Source organism: Aphelocoma coerulescens, chromosome 1 (genome assembly GCF_041296385.1).
Source record: "Aphelocoma coerulescens isolate FSJ_1873_10779 chromosome 1, UR_Acoe_1.0, whole genome shotgun sequence".
NCBI lineage: Eukaryota > Metazoa > Chordata > Aves > Passeriformes > Corvidae > Aphelocoma > Aphelocoma coerulescens.
The window spans coordinates 34,003,312-34,023,173 of NC_091013.1; the positions used below are offsets into that span (position 1 = coordinate 34,003,312).

Here is a 19,862-nt window from a genome sequence, read left to right on the forward strand (position 1 = left end):
TCTGGCTCTGTACTACTGCAGAAGAACCTGAGAGGAGAACTGGCTTTATCCATGGCAGCTTAGGCAGGTGTTCAATAAGCCAGGGCTTCTCTCCCTCCCTGCAGATACCTTTCTCCACCAGCAAATTCCCTGACAGAGACAGTGCAGGCAACAAATAAAGCCTTATATTCCAATATAAGTTATAATGAGCTGTCTCTCCCAGTTAACATTCAGTCCCTAGATAAAGCTTCAAACCCACTGGCATTTTGGATGTCAGCAAGTCCATGTGGGGCAGTGCAAAATAAATTATTATCAAGAAAATACCAGAGGAAGAGTGAATACAGCAGCCAAACCAGATAGATCATTTTATTACCTGAAAATCTGAACTGATTCTAATATTCAGTTGCTTCATTGCAACTGTTTAATTTCCATAACAAAAACTTAGGTAAGTTGTAAGCATCAAATGAAGATACGAAATGTCATTTGAGTCTGCAACACAGATTCAAATATTAGACAAGCATTTGCATCCTGTTTGTATGTGTGCATGTTTCATAAGGCACATCCATGTTTATCACACTAATGTTACCATAGAACTGCTCTCGAAATTACTAAAGGCATTTTAGAATCAAGAAAACATAGTAATGAAACAAGGTTACTTTAAAAAAATTGTTCCAAGTTACTTTCCTTGCTCTGGAGTAGAAGCAAGTCAGTGCTGCCCTGTAAAAGCCTTTGATTTTGTGATCAGTTAAGATGGGGTGGTTTTGTTGCTTTTGCATTATCCCACTGCCCTTGTTTTAAATAAGTTATGCAGAAGCCAACATAACTTCTCAGCATTTAGGACTGCAAGATTAAGAATAGCAATTGTTTACAGTGCTGTTCCCACAGTAGAGCTGCCTGTTTAAACCATTTCCTGGCTTTGTAATTCACTGTTTCCTCCACACTTTCCTCCTCTTTCACTTTGCAGGCTTATTTCTCCTGGAAGTTATTTTTTAGAATGGTACTCCCCAAAATTCCAGACCAAGAAGTATCTGTGGTTTTTCACTGCACCATATTAAGATTTCCCCCTGAACCTTGGGAAGCAAGACTCTGCTTCTGCATTGAAAATAAGGTTAGCATGGGCTGCTTCTTACAAAAAGCATTTTCCAATACAGGGATATTTGAATTTGTTAATCTACATGATTTCGACTGAGTAATGTGTCCAACCTATTCAGCAGCTTTGTCCTACTTTCTGCAAGTCCAGTTATGACCAAGATTGTTCATAGCTAGTCCAGGGTAGTTACTGGCTGCTTTCCTCCTGGATGGTCTGTGTCTCCTGGTCATGGGTTGTCTTCCCTTTCTTCTAAAGTTTCAGTGGGTTATGAGTTCAGTAATTTTGGAGAGGAATACTCCCTGCTGATGCATCTGTAACTTCTCTGGTTTCTCCCCCAAAAAGGTCCTCCCCCAAATGTTAAAGAAAAGCATATGAAGTTGAGGCTTGAGAGTATCCAAATTCCATTCCCACACTTGTGCAGAAGCAGACACCATGTCTGCCAAGGCTGAGGTCAAGCATGTTATTCCAGGGAGCTGCTTCGGAGTTAAAAGAAACACTGAACCTTTCATTGAAAGGCATGTGAAGCATATTAGTTCCTAGGGGTTTACTGTCCAGAATAAGGCTAAAAGACACTCTTCTGACCAATACTGTCTAAACAAAGACTGCAATTAGAGTTAAGTTGATATTATACAAGAAGGACCATGCCAATCTGATTAACAAAGACAAAAATCACAGAATCTGGCCTCCTAAGTAGCATGAGCAGCTCACAATATCTGTTAAGGTTGCTAGAATCCCTACTGTGAGATCTTTCCCTCCCCCCCAGGAGTAAAACATAGTAGCCATAATTTCATTAATAATAGATGTAATTTTAACCTTTGCTATTTGCTTGCTTCAGATCAGCTCTTCGGAAGTTCAGCCAAAAAAGAATTTTTTTCTCTCCTCCAGTTAAAATTCCTGCAGTCCTTTCCCCAAAGGCAATTCCTTCATTGTAAAAGTAAATACAATATTTTTTTTGTCTTTTCATAGGCCAGAAAACATGCATCCTTGGAATAGGGGTAGAATTGGTCAAGTACCAAGTATGTGATACTTCACCCTTGCTCAGGCTTATCAGAAAAGCCAGCTTACAGTGCATAGTAGACATGTAACACACAGTGTAAACACACTTGTCATAGTGTTCCTCCTTCCCAATAACTGGAGATAGAGCAGCAGAGCTACTCCTGGAGCCAGCGTCAGCAGTGCTTGGAACACCTCTCATGGAAAGCACCCTGAAAATTCCAGTGTCGTGCCCCTGTTTGTAACAGTGCTCTTGGCAGTCACAGGATCTGCACATGGCCCCTCAGCTTTAACTGATAAACTGCCTGTGCTCCCAGGGAAGTGAAGAGAATTGGCATTTTTGTGCAAAACACGTGCAGACCTGAAAAGGAGTTGTTCTGCTCAGCAATACTCATCAGGGTTTGTTACTCTGCATCATTTACAAACAAAGCTCCCTCGTCAAAGTCTGTGACTTCGCCATGAAGGGAACAGGAGGAGCACTGATCTCTTCTCTGTAGTGACCACTGACAGGGCCCAAGGAATGGCCTGAAATTGTGTGAGGGGAAGTTTAGGTTGGATATTAGAAAAAGGTTCTTGCCCCAGAGGGTGGTTGGGCACTGGAACAGCTCCCCAGGGAAGTGATCACAGCACCAGCCTGACAGAGTTCAAGAAGTGTTTGGACAATGCTCTTGGGCACATGGTGTGACACCTGGGGATGGTGCTGTGCAGGGCCAGGAGTTGGACTTTGATGATCCTTGTGGGTCTCTTCCAACTGTGAATATTCTGCGATTCTATATTGGTCTTACAATTTTTCCACAAAAAGACTCTTGATTTCCTCGTGTCTCATTTCTTAATAATGTGAGACAGTCATTACAGATCAATACCCTTTATAAATTTACCTTGGAGGGACAGACAGGGAGGTAGAGCACTCATTAGAGAACACATTTGAAAGAAAGCAGACACAACTGCAAAGTTTCTCTGCAGCAGGAAGTTCTTGTACTGAGGTTAGCCCAATAAGTTTAATAGTTAAGGAAAAACAGAGTGGGTATTTACTCACACATAATTTTATGAGAGGAACAACTGAAATGGCAGCAAGAAAAACACATTTTTGGACAAACTGATATTACATCACATTAGTGGGCCACAGAAGTCTTTAAAAAAATAAATCTTTTGAGACATGAGAATGAAATCACATTTTAGCATGCTTTAAATAGCTGAAAGGCTCTTCAAAGCATACATTTTCAGCTATTGGCAAAGACAATGATTATCTTCTCATCTGGAAATTAAAAAGCATTTAGCAATAAGTTAAAGCTAGCCTACGTGTAAGTGGGCTAAATACTAGTCAGAGATTTTTCCCTTTTCACATTTAGGATGATACTACAGTTCATCACTTCTGTAGCTTATGTGCTGTTGTGCAATGCCCCACTGAAGTTTCACATCTACTCTGCGAAAGAGAACAAGGGTAAACAGCTTTCTTTTAGGATGGTCACAAATGGTAAAAACAGTAGTATTTGTTTGTTTAATTAGATGTTTGCTGTTTATCACACACAAGAACTGTAAGCAGAGTCCATGGATTCTTCTGAGCAATATGAAACCTCTTGGTTCCATGCAAGTTCAATACTGCCTCTGTCTCTCTTTTTTCTCCCCTTCTCCTATCTGCTGTTTTCCCCAGCCCAAGTTTCCAAATATCTTCATATGAAAGAAAGTTTTACTTCCTCACTGCTACCCGAGAGAGCCTGGCTCCAGGCTCGTGTCGGCTTCAGGTACATCTTAGACCACAGGAAGCTGGATGCTTTTCTTTTGAGGCACTAGAAGTTAGGCTAAGAGTAATAGTCAAGTTGCCCAAAGCTCAAGGGACAAGTAGCTCTCATTGCCTTCCTATTTAAACAGCTGGCCAGTGAAGAAATCTTCTTTTCCCTTTTTTTTCCCTGAAATAGATTAAGTACAATTTGCAGTAACAGATTCCCCAGGTTTTCATTCATGCATCTGTAGTCCTAATGTTTACTGTCCCATTTCACTTGAGTTTCCTCAGCCTCACAAGAGAAGTTAACAATGGATCTCTCCACATTCAGATATACACACAATCTTCTTTGTCTCTTAATTATTATCAAGTTTATAGTTGTCCTTTCACATTCTCAAGCTAAGCCAAGACAAGCTCAGTTCTATGACAACGTTTTCATGTACCTCTCTTCAGAGAGAGAGCTGCTGCAGCTGAACAAGACAATTGCAGCATGCTAGTTATACTTGGATTTGATAAGCAGTTGGAAAGAGGAGAATAACCAGTTTTCTCATTTTTCTATTTTCAGACATATAGAAAACCCCACTGTCAGCATCTTGAGTAAAAAATAGGTGACATCTTCAGACCCTAGTAAAACCACTTATGCATGTTAACTTGTTGAAATAAACACCCCCACCTCAAGTGACACAGTGGCCTGCAGTCTTCCTTGATCCATTCACAGAGCAAGAGTTATTTTTACTGAGTCAGTAATCATGCATTGTATTCCAGAGGAAATACTAGCCGGGTACCCCTGCTTGTAACTTCATGATCTGCTGCTCCCAAATCACGTTCCAGTGCTTCCTCTGAACTACTTTTTGTTCTCCTGCTGTCAAGGTTAGTGGTAGCTGTATGGGGCCCAGAAGAACCATTTGCAGTTATTGTTGTATCACCATATGTCACGGTAAGGTCACCATCATTCAGAATAAAATCAGAATCCTCTTCTCTAAGCTGTTCCTGATTCTGAAAAAAAAAATAAAAGAAAAATCTTTAGACAGCACCTTTATTTGCCCAGAATATAACTGAAGAATTTACCTACATGTCAATACAGAAGAGATAAGGTTCCACCTTAAGAAATGTTAAAAATAACCTTGAACCCAGTGTTTGCAAATCAGCTTACTGTTCCCTGTATAACAACTGCTAATGGGGAGAGATGAGAGGAAGCTGAAGCCAAGAACTAGGTTATGGAACGGGTAACCCGGGATTTAGTAGCATTGTAAGTACACCAAAAGTACAAGAGATGAGTGGTACATACTGGGTTTTGCATGACAATTTAGAAGGCAGTACAGGACAAAGACTGGAGATCAAGAACAGTTGAGTCACTCCAGATAGAGTTGCATCTGTTGCTAATTAGTCAAAGTCATTAGTAAACTTTTCATGCAAACTGATTAGAACTCATAAGGCCCAAAATCTCTATATTCAAGGATTCCTCAACATTCTTTTGTTGTACATCAAGAACTAACAATATTCCTTCAAAATATCCCCTTAATTTTACCTGTTACTAAATAAAGAATTACGTGACCTAGTTCTTGGGAATACTCCTGAGCCATAAAGGATGGATACAAGAAAGTGCTTGCTTCATAGTTTTGTAACTAGTTCCGATGTGTTTTCTTTTCAAAATCATTTAAGAAAGTGGCTCACAAAACCCTGTGATTTTTTTTGGCAGAGATGGAACGAAATATATAGTCAGAGAATATAAATTGCTGAAGTGTAATGAAACAATTTCTCTATCACAGCATAATACAACAACAAGCAATTGTACTGTGTTCCACTGCTGTTTAACATGGTAAAAGTCAAAATAGCTGAGTTGGTCAGAAAATGGGCTTTCTTCATATTGGAAGGAAATTCAAATCAGTACTATAAGCTTGCTTTCTTGCAACTGAAAGCAATTATTTCCCCACGTGAATGACTTAGCAGGAGCTGAAATGTGTGTGTATTGCTGTTCCCTTGGTAGGCTGGACACCAATCAGGCTAAGTTCTCAAAATGCATTATTTTCTTCCACTCCAGCAAAGGAAGGGGGGCACGGGCCATGTGAGATGGGATGTCTGTGATCAGTGTGAGCAGAAAGCCCTGCCTCTACTGCAGAACAGGAGTCCAGGGCACTGGAGATTGAAAATGCTGATTAACCTGCCCATGATGAAAAATGCAGCTCCTGGCTAAATAAAACTTCCTGGGGAAGCTTCCTGTCATTATGTCAGAAGATAATCAGACAAAATAAAGCAGCAGAAGCTCTAGATGATACAGAATATTTAACTAACAAGGAGTAGAAGAGGTGTCAGGAGTTTGCCAAAATCAACGAAATAAAGGGTGCAGTTCAGTGTAGGGTGCAAGACAAGCCCTACTTCGAAGGAATGCTAATTCCTCAGAACCTTCATGGCATCCAAATTTATCATTGCTTTTTTGTGACAGGGTTAGTCTGATAGAGACACTGTTCTCAAAGAGCAATACAGCTTAGGACACTTGCTTTCTTTGTTTGCAAAGAAAACACTGAACTACTGGCACCATCTTAAATAGAAAAAAGGGGCAGAAATTAAAGGTTTCAGCTATAATTGGCAGAAACAGCCTTTGCAGTCTTTTAGTTGAAAAAAAAAGTAAAAGACTGAGGTACAAGACCAAAATGATTAAAAGGGTCACAAAATAATGAGTTTAAGAAATTCTGGTACCTGGATATATATTGCTTTGAAGAAGAGACATTCAAATAGGGATGAAAATCAGAAAAATGAGCAAGAAGCAAGCAGTTTGTGACTGTTGACTGATTATGTTTTTTAAAGTCGAAGAAGCTGCAAAGGTCTATCACAGGTTCCCTTTCATGGTATTTGCCCTTGGAGAAGCACCAAGGGGAAGGCAGGGCTAACAGAGCACCAGAAGGTATTGCTTGTGAAGTGGCTGCAGCAAGCTCCCAAAGCACCTCCTGTCTCCACAATGCTATAGAACAGCGAATCCTTGCAGCCACCTATCAGATAAGAAACTGGTAAGAACACACTACACTTGAGCTTCCCCAAAAGGCTGAGAAGCTCTTGGAAGTATGATACTGAGAGAGAGGGTCACAGGCTTTATGCATGGCAAGTCCTAACTCAGTCTTTGCTGGTTTGTCCCAGGCTACATTTACATTTACATAAACACGATCAGTTTGAGAGAAACATTGAGCTTTCTCTCAAGGTAGTGAACAAACATTGCCTTGTACAAGCCAAGTTCCACTTAATTTTTTCCATTCTGAATAGTATTGCAAGGAGCATGCATTTTATTTCATATATTTCCCCAGAGAACACCCACAAAAAATCTTATGTACTATACAGATTTACTGTGTTTGCAAACAAAGAGGATGGTGAGTAAACCTATCGTGCTTCATGCAGCGTGAACAATTCTTTCAAGAAAGACAGGAAATGTATCCAAATAGATCCACAGAGACTTGAAGTACTCCCAAGAATAACCCTAAACAGGCCTCTGCAATCCCCTACGGTTCTGTAGGAAAAGCTGCAATTCACTCAGAATAACACAGGTCTGAACTTCACTGCTTAAACTGACACACTGGAATGGCTAAAGACCTGAATCCAAAACTCTGCAAAAGCCTGAATTCTGCTTTGATGTGCTGATCATAACCTTGAGGGACCTCCCTGCAGTCTATCCTGTTTGTGGTAAAAGCTGTTCATGCTCCTAAGAATGCATGCTGGAGATGTTTTTTTATTATTAAAGCTTATTTAAAATGAGTTACTGCTTACAAAGCCAGTCTTTATTGCCTTCTAAGACAATGTAAAAAGAAACACAAGCAAAGTACAATGCATGTGTGAAGTGCTGGCAGTCGTCACGAATGCTGGTGCTGAACACAACACAGGCACCACAGATAACAAAACTTGCATCAGAAGTTACTTATCTCATGGTTCCAAAATGAAAGCATCAAGTACCATGCACGCAAAATATATTCCAACTTAAATCTGATGCTCCATTTAGTTTCTCTCTTTCTCAGGTAAATTTAAATTCACCAAGGAAATTAAGCAATTTTTGCTATGAAGCTAGAACCATTAAGGAGGGGGAAGAGGGAAGCCTGGCTGAAGAGTTTTCATATCCATTTTGAGAGTTATGTCCTCCAAAGATTGCAAATTAAGTTTCTTCACTGGGCTTGCAGATTTATAAATTACTTCAATTCCTTCTAGTTTCATACCAAGTTGTCATACCATGTATGTGCAAGATATATACCTTTTTTAAGTGTGGAAGACAAAACGCACCTCAAAACTACCAACAACAAAAAAGCATCCCCAGAAGTGCTTCTTTCAGTTGGAATAAGTGACTGATAGAACAGAGAATTACTAAAAGTTTTAAAGGACATTTTAAAAGGAAAGGCAAAATAACTGACCTACATCAGTTTAGGATAAGCTGGAAAGCCCTGCCAACTGGTCGTGCACTGAAGATAACACCAGAAGAGAAACTGGTGTTTAAAACGATAATTTTCAAAATTCAACTGCTAACTGCAGCAACTTTTCATGCTTTAAATTCCAACTTGTCTGTCTGGGTTGGAAACAGACTATGGCACAGCCTTAAAAGCAGTAGGAGAACATCAGCGATGAACAGTAACATCATCTCTGGAAAAAATCCACTGCACCTCACCCCTGTGGGCTGACTCAGAGCCTCACACATACTCCATGCAAACTGAAGCTTAGAGGACACGATCTCATGCTAAAGAGTAAGTGGTGGGTGGGCTACATTGCAGGATTATTTGACTTTCAGACTTTCGAACTGCCCTTTGGCATTTAATTAAAAAGACCTACTCCCACTTGTGGAAGTGAGAGTGAATTCTAAGTAAGGTTGTGATAAAGTCAGAGGAGAAAAACAAAACAACAAAAGCTAAAAACAATATACAAATATACAGTTAGCATAGCCACATACTTATTGCTTTCTTCTCTATATAGATAGCATAGCTCACACATGCACCTAGAATGAGATCCAGGATTTAATACTTGTTTGGGAAATATATTTTACAGCTATGTTATACTTTATTAAGTATTTACAGACTTTTTTGTTTTTTGCTTGTTTAACTGAAAATCTTCAGTCAGGTGTACCATTTAATTTTCCTGGAAATACCTCACAAAAGCACTATTCTAATCAGTTTCTGTCCCCACAAAGACATGGCTGCCTCTGTTGCTTCACCTGCATTTAATAGAAAGGCAAAAATATTCCACAGCTTTTTAACCAGTAATGAAATGTGATAACCAGGTGTTGTAGCAAAGCCAGCCATGTGAAGAAACAAAAAGACACAAAGCAACTGCAGGGTTCAGAAATCCTGAAAAGAAGCTACAAATTAAACTTCAAAATTATATTCTTTCCTAAGACAAATGCAGCACCGCACTGAAATAGGAACAGCAAAGAGAACAATAGGAAGGCTCCACAATACACCTTAACAAAGTATACAACCTTACAAGCATTTTTAATGAAGTTAATGTCGTGTGTGTATCACTGAGCCAATCCATTAAATACTAAGTTTCCACATCTGGTAGTAGCCAAAAATGATGAGTAATGGTGGGGGGGAGAAAACAAAGAGCTCAACTATTAGAGAAAATGAAAGTCAAAGCTTGCATGTTCATTCTGGTTAGATCCTCAGTTACTGGACAATTGCTCTCCTAAATCATACATAGACAGACATATGGGTAATGCACAAGTAGGATAATTGGTCTAGGATGCCTTCTAATCTAGACATGTTTTAAGACCTCCAGTGCCATTGCAAAGATGGGAACAAGGCCAATTTCTTGCATTACTAGTGGGCAACAGGTATCTCAAAGTTCTTTGGAATTTTTCTATCAGGTACAAGTAAGATGCTAATGATACCCACAAAGAAATGTAGGGAAAGATTTCAAAACTGCAATTAGAATTCACAACTCTCTAGGAAAGGATTAATAGACAACTGGTCCAAGACAACTTGAGCATAGAGATATTAATATCCCAGAGAACCTGCAAATTTGAGATATCCCACATAGTACTATGGTTTTATTTACAAGCAGCTCATGAAAAGTTGTAGATTTCAGAAGCACTGTACAGATAGGAATGACAAGTATCAGGATCCTGCAAGAGTAATAGGAGAATTAGCATTAATTATTGCAAGACATGGCTGTAAAGACACTGTAGTGACCTGCTAGACTGAGATAAGTGACTGATTAACAGTTTCTGAAATCTGATCTTAAATTTCACAGTGGAAACAATGAAGGGAAGTGCTACCAGGCTTTTTTCCAGCTGGGTAAATGTGTCAATGACATCTCTAAGGAGACCTCGAAGTTTAGCAGTTACAGGCAAAGAATCTTGTCCAAATTCTTGAGAAGGGATTGAATATTTTGAAGAGATTCACTGAACTGGGTTATTGACTAGGCCTGTAATTTCCCCATATTCTTAAATGTTATTTTTCTAATGTAATACTTGAACAGTAAGATAATTCCTGATCTCAAACAACAGAAGCTTTTGCCTCAGGGGAGAGCATCTTAAATCTTTTCTGCCTAGGAAAACCAGCACTTTCTTGCAGTGTGTCTATCAGACCAGCTGAAACCAGGATATTACCTAAAAAGAAAAACCACTCATTTGCTGAAGTTTAACAAATAAAAAACAAAACAAAGCAGTATTGAATTGTTCTACTTACATCATAAACCTGGGGACTTGTCAGACAGCGGGCTATCAGGCCACACCAGCTGGGTAGCGTTGTGGTCAACGGAGGGCCACTGTGAGTGAGAATTGGCTTTAAATAACTTAAGTAGTTAAGGAAAACACACCAGTGTTCAAAAACCGCTATTGAAAATAGAGACAATTGTACATAAATGGGATTCTGCCTTTGAACTGTGATATACAATAAGTGTATGCATAAAGCACCCTCCTAACATTTTCCCCCTTGATTGTTTCAAGAGCAGTTTCTTTACTCACTCATTTTCTGCAAGGACAACTATCTAACTTTCTTCTTAGGAGTTTCAAACAGTTGCAATTTTTCCAGCTTCTGTGCTGTCAAGTAAAAAGGAGTAAGCAAAGGTGGTTTAGTGTTGAAAGGTCCAAGGGTATTTCTGCTCTGAAGAATGGAGCATGGTGTCAAGGTTACAAGCTAGAGGTAGCAACGTGACATTCCTGTGTGGCTCAACATAGGGAAATAAAAAAATTCTGTTCATTCAACATCCTCAAAGCAGTATAGCCACTTGATCTGCTGGTTACTGAGCCACAGAGGTGTGACCAGAGATATCACCCTGGTAACGCTCACAGACATTTCTGCAGTGCACATACATGTACCACATAGAGTCTCAGAAGAGCAAAGGGAAAACTGTATGCAAGAACCATGTACCACAGTGTGGAAGGAAAGCAGTGCTACCTAGATTACACTGAGGGGACATGGGGGTGGGAAAGGAAAGTGTCTTTACACCCCTTTTACAGGTCTGCTCTCCGGTAAATCCATACTTTTCATGAGTACTCCACACTAATGATATGCCTGAAAAAAATACCCACTGGCAGGGTGTTAAAGAGCAGCATGTTGATCTTGACTAGCACATGAATCAATCTGATTATTTTAAATACAAATAAGTAAGTTGCAGGCATTCTAGTTACTTTCTTAGGCCTCTAAGCACACAGAGAATCAGGTCCATTTGCAAATGGAACAGTTTCCCTCCCAACCCATTAAGATGCTTAGGGCAAAGAGGGGGTTAAAAAGGGGGCTGTTTTAGCAGAGAGCTATCCCTTCCCCGTAGCAGAGCCTGGCATAGCTGTTTACTCGAGCAGAGCTATGCTTCCTCCTTTCCTCCTTCACTAAGGGTGCGGTTACACCCATTCCTGGAAAGAAACGGGCCCTTCGCCCTTGCACTAACCCAGGCTCCACGCTGTCCTGTGCCAGACAGGCAGCAACTCAGCCATGAAAAAGCAAACCCAGTTAAAGATATCTGCTACTTCATCACAGTTGCAGTTTTCTCCATGTTTTAACAGTTGTGGGTGAACCCAGGGAACAGCCCACAACATTAAATGAACTCTGCATTCCACAGGAATGAAGTTCCCACTTATCCACGTGTACAGAGGTCTGCAGGCAATAGTGAGCTTTGGAACACAATTTTCCATCACTTACTCGCATCTTCTTCAAGTTAAGCTCTCTTGCAAAGAGTGAATTTTGAGACAGTCTGCCTTTCTACCCAGAAACCAAGTGGATGCATTGGCAAAAAATATTTTGACATTTAGCCATGGATATAGAGGTTGCAATTCTAAAGATAATCCAACCTGTGCAATTTAAGCCCACCCAGCCAGTGCTTATCTGAATGCCTTCTTCTAGGAGAAGGAGCAGGCTTTTATCTCTAACATACAGTAAGACAGTTCTGCCTCTTAATTTCCTTGGCAAAAACTTCACAGAAACTTTTCCTAAATATTGCTAGTTACCACTGGGAAAAAAAGAAAAGGAATGCACTATCAGGATCCTTTAAGTTTCTGTAAAACAGGTAGTTAGGCTGTAATTTTCTCCAAGCACTCCCCCTGTCCTTGCTGCAGCTGCTAGAGAGGGACTGTTCTCTGCAAGCATCAGCTGAGGGAAGTCAGCATTGCCAACTACTCCTTTCATCAGGCACATCCCTTTTGTAAAGGCAAGGGGAAGAGGACAGCTCTGCTTCCTTCTTAAAAAGGCAAAAAAGAAGCAGTCAGCCACAGTCAGGTCCTTTCATGCTTCTAACACCAAAGTCTTTCTCTTTTTTTTTTTTTTTTTTTTTTTTTAATAATAAAAATTTACCTTGAGGCACTTTAAGGCCAGTCACTAGAACTCAAAGAGTTAGCTTGGAATTATGAACATTAATGAATATTTCAAGTAGCACATACACTCCCTTCTGGGCTTTGGGTCAGTACTACTGCATCTGAAAGCATTGGTCACAAATAGATTTTATCCCAAAAATGCAAGGGCTATTAGGATCCAAATGTTTTCAACATGCTACCTGGGTTTGCCTGGGTGGGAAAGCCTCATGCACAAGGCATGGAAAGAAACTACTGTGCTCCAACCAGCCCGGCAGTCTCTCATCAATCAAAGGCCAAGGCTCCAGTGAAAAGACTCATATGCAAGCTGCAAGAACATTAGGCACCTATCACAGGTCATTGCATATATTTAGCTGCCCCAGAATTTACTAGGAATTCAGTATTGAAATTTCTTTGAGTTGATAGGTATAAGTGACTTGCTGTGGCCACAAGATTTTCTTTGCCATTTTCTGCTAAGTGACTGTAAGCTGTTGCGGAGGAGCAGCTGTATGACATATTGATTAAGTAGATTAAAAAAAAACCCAAATCCACAAGCAGGAAATACAGGACAGCTACACAAAAATTGCTTAGAATCTTAAACAAGGTGGTCTAAATACGACAATAATATCTTCAGCAAGGTTGTACAGTACTATATACACTCAGAGACACTCTGCTTTAACACCTATAGTAATTTCTGGATATACTTAAGGAGATGAGCTGGATCTCATGTAGTTTTTTAGTTCCAGAGCTTCCTCTTTAGAAATCAACCATAGATTTTGGGGCTTCATCACAAAAGCAGATGGCTCTGCAGAGCAATGAGTCGAGGCTTAGACATATACAATGAACTGGAAAACTAGTTTGTGCTATGAGCACCAGTGAAAATGAGAACAAATAAATAGAACAAATCAGAGGACCTGAAATAGTTAATTGTCTGTCTTATTGTTTAGGAAGGTACTTCATCTCCTGGAACTGACTGATTTCTGTCCTCCAGCAAGTGTCACACACCATGCATTAGGGAAAGGGAAGGTCTGACTGCTGAAACAGTGAGTTCAAGCTTTGGTTCTGTGCCTTGAGCCTGTCAAATACTTGAGAGAGTCAAACAGCAGAAAGATCAAGTGCTTAAGGCTACACATGGGTACATAGAAAGGAAAAAAGTGAACACTTCATGCCTTGAAACTAAGCTGTGTTTTCAAAAGGATACTTGTGGTCAAAGCTATACCACAGCCTGAAAAGCCAAGCACTTTCCTGCTTCGTCCTGTTCCTTCGCGCAGAATCTTGGCCATCCTAAAAGTAAGATAAAAACATATTCAATTACTTCAGGCAGAAAAACCAAAAATTATACACTCCAATAATTCATATTATAATGTCCTGTCAAAAAAAAAAACCCAAAACAAATTACTTCAATACTGTACTTGGAATGCAGAAGAAAGCTGTTTGGAGATTTGCTTTATACTGAGTTTACTTTCCTTAGAAAGACCAGAAACAACTGCAGCAAACCGGGCTGTCTTCATTGCACTCAAGTTACCTCAAGTTACCAAGTCCTCTACCACCAAGTTCCCTGGAGCCTAAACCTTATCTCACTGTTAGTATAGGAATGGATATAGAAATAACTTCCAAACTGACAAATAAGCCTCATTGATATTCCAAGACTAATTCCTATTCATTGCTTGGTTTGCTTCCTTAACTCTAACTCTAGGTTTGATGTTTTTTTCTGAAGCCTGATGCTTCCTTGGAAGAACAAGGGAAATTACAATATCTGATAAATTCTCAGAAACTTGGTGAAATATATCACATTTAAAAGAAACGTGCTTAACAGAGAATCCATATAAAGATCATAATTGAGGGAGGTCATGCAAATCTCAGAAATGCTGGATCAACCTTGAAAGGGCTAATAGTGCTAAACATAATCTCTTAACTAGCTGTGCTGCAAATCATCACACCAGCTGGTGTGCAGCTGCATTTGTTTTTACTTTTGTTACTGTTTAGGGTTTGAATTCTTTGCTTTCTGTTTTTGTTTTGTTGTTTGTTGTTCAGGTGGGGGGATGTTTGTGGCCAGAGGCCAGAGTTAAACACAGGAAAACAGAAGAATGCCTTGTATGAATCATCTTCCAAACTACTAGAAAAGAACAAGAAGGATTACACTGTGTACTTCTGACCTGCAAAAAATCCATGATCCACCAAGAGTTAAAACTTAGTACATTTTCACTCCCTCCCCATCCCAAATGATATATTTTCTTTAACTGTGACATACTGCTGATCTTGGCTTGGTGAAAGGAAGATGAATCCAGAGGGAACTGACTAATGGACTATATTAGCAATGCAATGCACAGCTAAAGAGGGAAACAAATGGGTAAGTTCTTTATGTTTACATGGGAAAAAAGCAAACAAGGTATTTCCACAGCAGACACTGAGAGAGAACAGAATACCCATGCTCTGTTTCCCGTTAAAGCAATTCCTCAGTTACTGACAAGCTCAGTCTGAACTGACCAAAGCCATCTTACCACAATACTACTTCCTAACCTTGGTTTTATGCAATAATTGTGGCCTTCACTGTGAAAGGTGTTTTGAGACCTGGACTTCTGGTTGCTTCCAGATAGTTCCAAAACAAAATTCACCCTTACTGGTAGCCAGCTCCACCATTTCAGCATCTATTTTTTGTGCTGGACACAGGCTTTTACAAAGAACACAGAGATGCCAAAGTGCAGTTTCTTCAATGAAAGAGATGCTTCCTGAGCAAATAACTCTTACCTCTACAACATGTAACAGGGAAAGAAAAAGAAAGGATAAAAAAACCAAAAAGCAGGAGAAACCACTAAGAAAGCTAACCCCAAATACATGAATCTATCTCTAATCAGCCTGAACACCATTATCATCATACAGCACTTACTCCTTAAACATCCCCTAGATCCAAAGTCACCTGTCATTCAACTGCGACTTGTAGGTTCCTACATAAGCAACCAGCTCTGCTGCTGAGCAATCAGTGTCAAGCAGAACTCTGGAAGAGTGCAAACCAAGGTCTGGACAGAGGAAACTCCAATTTAAGCCTGAGGAATTTTTGAGCTGTTTTGTTTTTTCCAGATCTTTCACTCCTCCTGTGAATCAACTCAGTTTATAGATGAGCAAAACTGAAAATTCTGCTATGAACAACATTTTTCCAATGATCTTGTTTGCCAATAGCATATTTTAGGGAAAAAAAGTCAACTCTTGGGTTGTTACTGATGCACGGAAAGCTTCGCTAGAGATTCACAGCAACAGTTTGCTGAATACAAATGGCAATTTTCCAGTGCTTCTTCTGCTTCACTCGTGATAGGTAGTCGAGGCAGGATCCAGCTGGCTTGTGGTTTGGTATGCAAGAGTCGAGATCAGATTAACAAACTTAATCTTGGATTCTAAGCAAGTCCAAGGGCCAAAATTTGGTATCAGTTAAGGAAGAGGAGCCAAGAGTATTACCTCTGAACTGAGAGGAACTATCTACGCAGTAGCACGCTAAAAGCAAGCATGTTGGGTAGGTGGGGGAAGAGGAGAGCACACTGTTATATAGAGTGTATTAGTAGATTTGGGAAGGTTTGTGATGCCTTAAGTATACACAAAAGCGTGAACATGACAGCATTACAGCTAACATCACTGAATGTTTTTCAGTGGGCTTTCAATATTATAAAGCAAAATCCCCTATTAACTTGCCAGCTAGGAGAGAAAAGTTTTATCCATGCATACATGCAGTTCTCTATTGTCTTAGTTATAAAATAAGATCAGCCTAATAGAGAAGTTATATAATTACTTACTCCTTGTAAGACTTGAAAGCTGTCATTAGTAGGTGGAGGATCCTGATCTGGGTCAACCCCAACCCTACAGAAACATTAGGAAAACAAAGCAAGTGGTGTTACTGAGGGTTGCAAATGCTGCAAGTTTGGCAGAATGCATTTTAAAAGCACTTTAAGCACCCGGCAAAGCTGCATCAGAGAGGTTATAAGAATAGATTGAGGAAGAGCTGTCTATTACTCCCCTGTAGCTACACAGCTATAAACAAGATACTTTTTCACTCAAGAAACTGCTTTAACTCCATCTCAGCACCAACTTTAACTGCTTACCTTTGCTGCCAATTTTTTTAGAACACTGGAAAATACTATTTTTGCCTTTAAAAGTGGATGACATCCTCTTCAGTGGAGGGTATCACTCATGTCCCGCGGGAAGAAACCAGAAACCAAGGATAAAGTCCAGCCTAAATATCTCCCACAGAAAATAACTTCCAGATAAACCTGAGAATGGCTGAAATACATTATTTTGGAAAGACACGCACACTCCAAGTTTTAATGCACTATGTGAAGCACAGAAAATATTTTATAAAGAATCACAACATTAATTTTCTGCAAGTTTCATTCACCTAACACAGCACAGCCACAGCAGACTAACAATTGGCCTGTAGTGCAGCCTTCCATCTGAGTGAGGCAGGGTTTGTGCAATGAGATGGTGGATGTTGACAGAATAATATGTTAAGAAGAAACTGTCTACTCACTTTTGCTTAGTTAGAAAGCATCTTATTACTGAACCATCCTTGCACATAGGGCTCCTATCCAAGATTGGCATTTAATCCTTGTAATTATGTTCAGGTTTTTCTGGTCTGTTTTGGGGGTAGCTATTTGTTAAGACTGGACTTGTCTATCTTATATCCTATTCATGTCTTGATCTCTGTCACCTCTTGTAGAACTTAAACCTCCAACCTCAAAAGTTAGATAAGATTCTCCGTCTCAAATGTGTTGTGTTTCAGTTCCACCATGTTACATCATAAGTTTGGGAAAACACCTGCAACAGCCATTTCAGACAATAAGATTTTGTTAACGTCGTCACTTCTCCTCTCTTAGAAGGGACTGAGCTGGTTTAATGCAATTTCCTTGTTACTTAGATTTTTTGTCAGCTAATTATAGCCATGGTGTTTATGCAACAGCCCTAAGGATCACCAGAGACCAAGGGAACCTTGCTGGCCAGACCATATCATTTGTGTGTCCCAGGGACACCATGCTTGGATCAAATAAAAAGACAACACTTTCAAATAGCTTCCAGGGCAGCATTTTTTGGTACAATAGAAGAAGAGAAGTTTCATCCTTGTGAACTCACAGCTAGCTCAAGGCCTCACATTAGTTACTGTAGTTCAGGGAAAAAATCCAGAAGGGTGCTCTGCAGCCTCATATAAAACTAGTGCTGACCCAGTCCTTTGCTTGGATTTTTTTTTTTTCTTTTTTTCTGAGCTTCTTGTTCTTTCCTCATCACTTCCTTTTTCTATATACAATCATCTTGAACTTTAGTCACATTTAGCCTGGAAATTCATTGGCGCTGACCAGCCTCAGAACTGAAATATTCACCAGTTTAAGGGAACACTGGTTAGATGGATTGAGTACTGCATTGTAACACACGCTAAAAGAAAACACCACACACAAGAGCTCTGAGAGGTTACAAGGGCTGAGATGTTACTGCTTTGGCTATCACTACATGAGAAGGGGTTTTGGGTAGGGAAACTGGTTATCTAATGCAGAAAGCTGACAAGCAACACCAGAAAACCGACCCAGTATGGCAAAATATATATCTATATATACACACATATATATAAGATTTCACATTCCTTTATAAGTACACATGAAAATAACAGAAAAATATTTGTGGCTTTCCAAACTCCAGCTGCACATGGGGGAAGGTTCAATGTGCTGTGCATAGCAGCCAGGCTCATGTTGGTTGTGTAGCTGACCGTGTGAATAGGGAGATCAAGAAGCTCATTCCAAACGATGAACATAGCTTGCATTCCCCAAATAGTTTTTACTCCCTGGGTTACCTATTCACTTCACACTACATAAGAACACCAAACAATTCAGCATCTCAACTTACAAGGCTGTGCATTTGTTTTGAGGATTTTAACTGCCCTTAGGCAGGGGAATGGGGCTTAATGGAGGACCAAAGCAGGATAACCACACTGTTCAGTGCAAAGTCACAGTGTATCTCAGGCCAGGTATTTGGGTTTGCTGTTGTGCTGAAGAGGAAAAGAGCACTTTTCTATATTAAAATAGCTCAAGTTTTAGGAAAAACCTTTTACTACAGATGTACTTTTCAGTATTGAAATAGTATGTCCACAGAGCTGTCCATTTAAATTTTTTTCAAAGTTATTATTCAGATGAATTTATGTTTTGAATATTTATAATTCACTCTTTTCCATAAATCACTTTTTAAAAATTTTGCTCTCAAAGCCTGTTCCTCAGTTCAGAGATTAACACCAAATACATTTCCATTTTGAATTCTCACAACTACTTTTTGTATCTTTCAAACAATATGCTCTTATCCTCTACTCTGGCATCAATTGTATAGGAAGTTTTATTTTTTGGCAGCAAGACTGCCTGTTTAAGTTTCCAGGTTTATATACCCTGATGTCATGACAAGCATCACAGTTTTTTGCAGGCCCAGCCTCCAGAATTCTACGGAAGTCTCACCTATCTCACCTGAAAAAAAAACAGTACCAAAACCCAGGCAAGTCTCTCCCAACCTCCTTTACAGTGAAGAGAAGCACCCAAAACACTTAAGTTACTTCATCCTTGCTTAACTACTTCAATAATTAAAAGTATGAGTAAAGCTGATGCATGTATGTCTTCAACATTGATATTCTTCTTATGGTGAAGAGAAAAAAATCCATTTCACATGCTCAATATATTTTAAAAGCTTCCTGTAATTTAAATGTGCGGTACAGGTCAGTATCAGCTCTCATTTATTTAACCTGTTTTAAAAATTTAACTGTTACTGGATGGATTTACACAGATCCCCTCCCAGAGGTCAGTGGCACAGAGAGGGCAGCCTCGCTAAAGGCTGGGCTGTTTTACTCAAACCCCATAGCAGAAAGGCAGGTGAGCAAGTGCTAGGTGAAAACCGTGTTTTACTGAAGAGGCACAACCTCTGTGATGAGGACTGAGGGGCACAGCAGCTGTGGCAAAACCAAGGCCAAGGTAGTGCAGATGCCAGCAAGTACCTTTGTTTTCCCTTCCACCCTTTCTGAGAGCCCTTTGCAGCAGCTGTGTGGGGATTCCCCAAGGGTGTCCAAATAAGTACGGTAATAAAAAGAAGATTTCAGATGAAGAAGATGAGCAGTGTTTTCAGAGTAACAGTGCATATATGTTTCAAAATTGGTGAAAAATCCATTTATTTCACCCATTTGAATCACTTCAGTATCTGATAGACACCTTATTCCTTCAGTACAGACAATTACTAGTATGTAAAATTCAGACACCTTTATTTCAGCCTTGGGAAGGTCATTGGAATCTGTAGATGAGAGTATGCTATAGTAAAAATTAATCCAACTTAAG

General features: G+C 39.7%; 1 protein-coding gene across 2 annotated transcripts in view; it reads right to left on the reverse strand.

Annotated features, from left to right (window-relative positions):
* Positions 1-318: 318 nt before the first annotated feature.
* The window catches only part of SLC9A7 (solute carrier family 9 member A7), an 83,534-nt gene continuing 63,990 nt past the window's right edge, over positions 319-19,862 (reverse strand). For both annotated transcript variants that reach the window (XM_069006451.1, XM_069006444.1), the window contains 4 exons: positions 16,311-16,374; positions 13,730-13,812; positions 10,433-10,538; positions 319-4,778 (listed from right to left, as the gene is read on the reverse strand). In XM_069006451.1, coding sequence (XP_068862552.1) covers positions 4,530-4,778; positions 10,433-10,538; positions 13,730-13,812; positions 16,311-16,374 — 502 coding nt within the window. In that variant the 3' untranslated portion in view covers positions 319-4,529. The remainder of the gene's footprint in view (positions 4,779-10,432; positions 10,539-13,729; positions 13,813-16,310; positions 16,375-19,862) is intronic.